Consider the following 3,001-nt stretch of genomic DNA (forward strand, 5'->3'; position numbering starts at 1 on the left):
TAGTCTTAGACCTACATGCTTTAGTATTCATTTTTTGTTATTTTTCAATAATCAGTGTTCTAGCCAGCCTGATTTTTCCCGTCCGTCATCTCAATTTTGTTTGCCGTAAGATTCTGTCGAGCGCCGAAGGCGCGAGAGTTCGGGAAAAATGTGTAAAAGTTGACCCTCTGAACATTATTTCCTGCATTTTGAGGGACACTTTTCCGAGAAGCATTGCACATTTTCAGAGCTAGGAACGTAGGATCGTACGACGGATACGTAAAACAAATTTTCCATGGCCCTCCCCCCAGCCCCGATTTTTTTCCATGGCCCTCCCCCATATGCCAAATATTTTTTCCATGGCCCTCCCCCCCCTACGCACCAGACCCCCCCCCCGCCTAAATATCGTACAGTCCCTAAGACGGTGGGGCTGTCTTTGTTACTAGACACGACCATGATAGTCCGATCTTTATGTGAATGCACTGATTGTGTGTGTGTAATTAAAATGAACTTCGAACTTGAAGCACAGTATCTTTACACGCCCTGGGAGCAGTAATGGATTTAGCTCTTTGTATGTTTTATGCTTGTGACGCGCCCTCATTGTATTAACCGTTGCCTAATTATAATGTCTGCACAGTAGGCCTGGCGTTGACGCTTGGGATTGTTTTTGTTGAAATATATAAAACTTCACGGAGGATTGTCACCTATGGCTTCTTGTTTTTATTTTCTTTCCGCCCGCCCGCTCCATTATTTTTCTAGAAAAATCCGTTAACCAAGAAATTAAATTGGTGTGGCCTAAGAGGGACATGTACAGTAAAGAGCTGTTTCCACCTTTAGCTTTTGCTTTGCTTTATGTTGTTTTTTTGCCCAACTATTGTATCAGGCATCTTCAGTGAGTACATTGATTATTTTCTTCCTTTTTAAACCAGTGGGAAAGTGGGACCTGTTCATATCTGTTGCACCATAGATTTACAACAGATTGGGCACATTCTTGGAAGTTTCTAGGTTCATGTCATAGCCTTGCTCAGAATCTTATGAGAAATTGTATTCTGAATGTGCCTTAGCAAGCTATGTTTCCGTGTCCATTATTTCCACTACACCCTTGCCTGAGATACGGCAGAACGTACTGAACCTGCACGAAGCCCATAATGTACATAGCACTTAAGCAGAACATCGCATGTAAGGTTGTACTCGTGTATGTAAGGTTAACATCCCGTCTGTAGTTTCCAATATTGTGTCAGAAAAGATATCATCCGCAACAGGCAAAATTCTGATGCAACGTTGACCCTGAAGAATCAGTGTTTCGCCCAGGACATTCTGCCGACTTGCCCTTGCCTGATAGTAATGTACTGTTGTTTCAGAGCGAGGTGCGCTCCCAGGACACCGTGTTCGTGATCGGAGGCGCGACCTCCAGCCTGAAGGGTCGCGAGCTGGCCTGGAAGTTTGTACAGGACCGCTGGGACGAGCTGCACACGCGCTACCAGGGAGGCTTCCTATTGGCCAGGCTGGTCCAGGTAAGGGCTTCTCATTGGTTGGTTGGTTCAGTAGAGGCTTCCTATTGGCCAAGCCACATCATTGGTTGGTTCAGTGGAGGTTTCTTATTGGCCAGGCTGGTCCAGGTATATAAAGGGCACCAAGGCTGCCAAAGCTTCACAACTCAAGAACTCAGTACATACATACAGTGCCGATTCATAAATTCCACGAAAAGCCAGCATGTGCCGGCTTGTCGTAAAAGTCGCTATGTACTACTGTAACCGCAAATTCACAATACCAGCTTTGTATTCCATATTTTTGGCCAGAATTTTATTCTATTTGCCCACACGCACAAGTTTAGGGGTCTTCAGAGGATGTCATCCATAAAATTAAGTGTGGCCTTAGTAATTGTCATTAACCATTGGCCATGGCCCTTTGTGTATTCAGTTTTGTTCCAGACTGTTGTGATGATGTTTTTGCACTGTAAAATACCACTGCCTTTGCGCTAACAAGTTGCCATGGCAATGTTTAGTACCAGTGGTTTTATGCTTGTTACTAACCCGTTTCCATGGCGATGTGTTCCCCAGTTCAGCACCAGTGGGTTTGTGGAGGAGTCCCGTGCCCGGGAGGTTGAGGAGTTCTTCAGGCAGCACCCCGCGCCGGCGGCCGAGCGAACCGTCCAGCAGTCCTGCGAGAACATCCGGCTCAACGCCGCCTGGCTGGCACGCGACGCCGGAAACATCAGCAACTACCTGAAGACCAGGGCAAGTCTGTAGGCAGCTGGGTTCACTAGTCTCCACCTAGTGTTAGGGTGGTAAAATTTGGCAGAAACAGGGACTGACTGGCAAGGGGAGCGGGTTTACAATTAGGGTTTCATTTTGCCACCAATATCAGCAACTACCTGAAGACCAGGGCAAGTCTGTAGGGAGTTCATTAGCCTACACCAGGCCTTTCTAAGGGGGTAACTGTAGCCTCCACCAGGCATTTCTGTGGGGGTTAGGATGGTAGAATTTGGCAAAAATAGGGTCTGACTGGCTAGGGGAGTAGATTTCTTATCAAACTCCCCTATCCAATTATTTTCCCTATTTGGCTATACGTCTAGTATTCTACTGTTTTGCTGGCAGCCCATTTTGGCAATGTCTGAGACCAGTTATAAAGAGGAAGAGGTTTACATATTGTACTTGTTCTGGATCTTGTTTGCTAAGGAAGTGAGCTTGAAATTTAGAGCACTGCAATCCCACCTAAGTCATACTATACCTTAAAAAGGAATAACTCTTTCCCCTTCTCTAAAATGTACTTCTAGTAGCAGCTACTTGACCATTTGGTATCAGTGAGATACTAAGAGCTCCCAACACAGCTTATTCTAATTCTAGAATGATCATGTTTGTACCTTAAAAAAGAGTCGGTATTCAACCAGTTATAAAGGAGACAACACCATTTTCTCCATTGAATTTGATGTGGAACTATTGTCATACAAATTGTGACTGAGGTTACCTTCAAAACTACTTTCATGTTCACAAAGTTTCGTGTAAACTTTTCAGCTTAGTTA

The 3,001-nt window shown here is 45.0% G+C and overlaps 1 protein-coding gene across 1 annotated transcript; it reads left to right on the forward strand.

The window, feature by feature from the left end:
- Nucleotides 1-1,340: 1,340 nt before the first annotated feature.
- LOC109465513 (puromycin-sensitive aminopeptidase-like) lies at nt 1,341-2,995 on the forward strand (the record flags this gene model as incomplete). The annotated part of the gene is made up of 2 exons (XM_019762870.1): nt 1,341-1,493; nt 2,040-2,995. Coding segments are annotated over 2 exons (342 nt in total), but the record flags the coding sequence as incomplete, so codon positions are not given.
- Between the last annotated feature and the right edge of the window lie 6 nt (nt 2,996-3,001).

Source organism: Branchiostoma belcheri, unplaced genomic scaffold, assembly GCF_001625305.1.
Source record: "Branchiostoma belcheri isolate BF01 breed outbred unplaced genomic scaffold, Haploidv18h27 scaffold1513, whole genome shotgun sequence".
Lineage (NCBI taxonomy): Eukaryota > Metazoa > Chordata > Leptocardii > Amphioxiformes > Branchiostomatidae > Branchiostoma > Branchiostoma belcheri.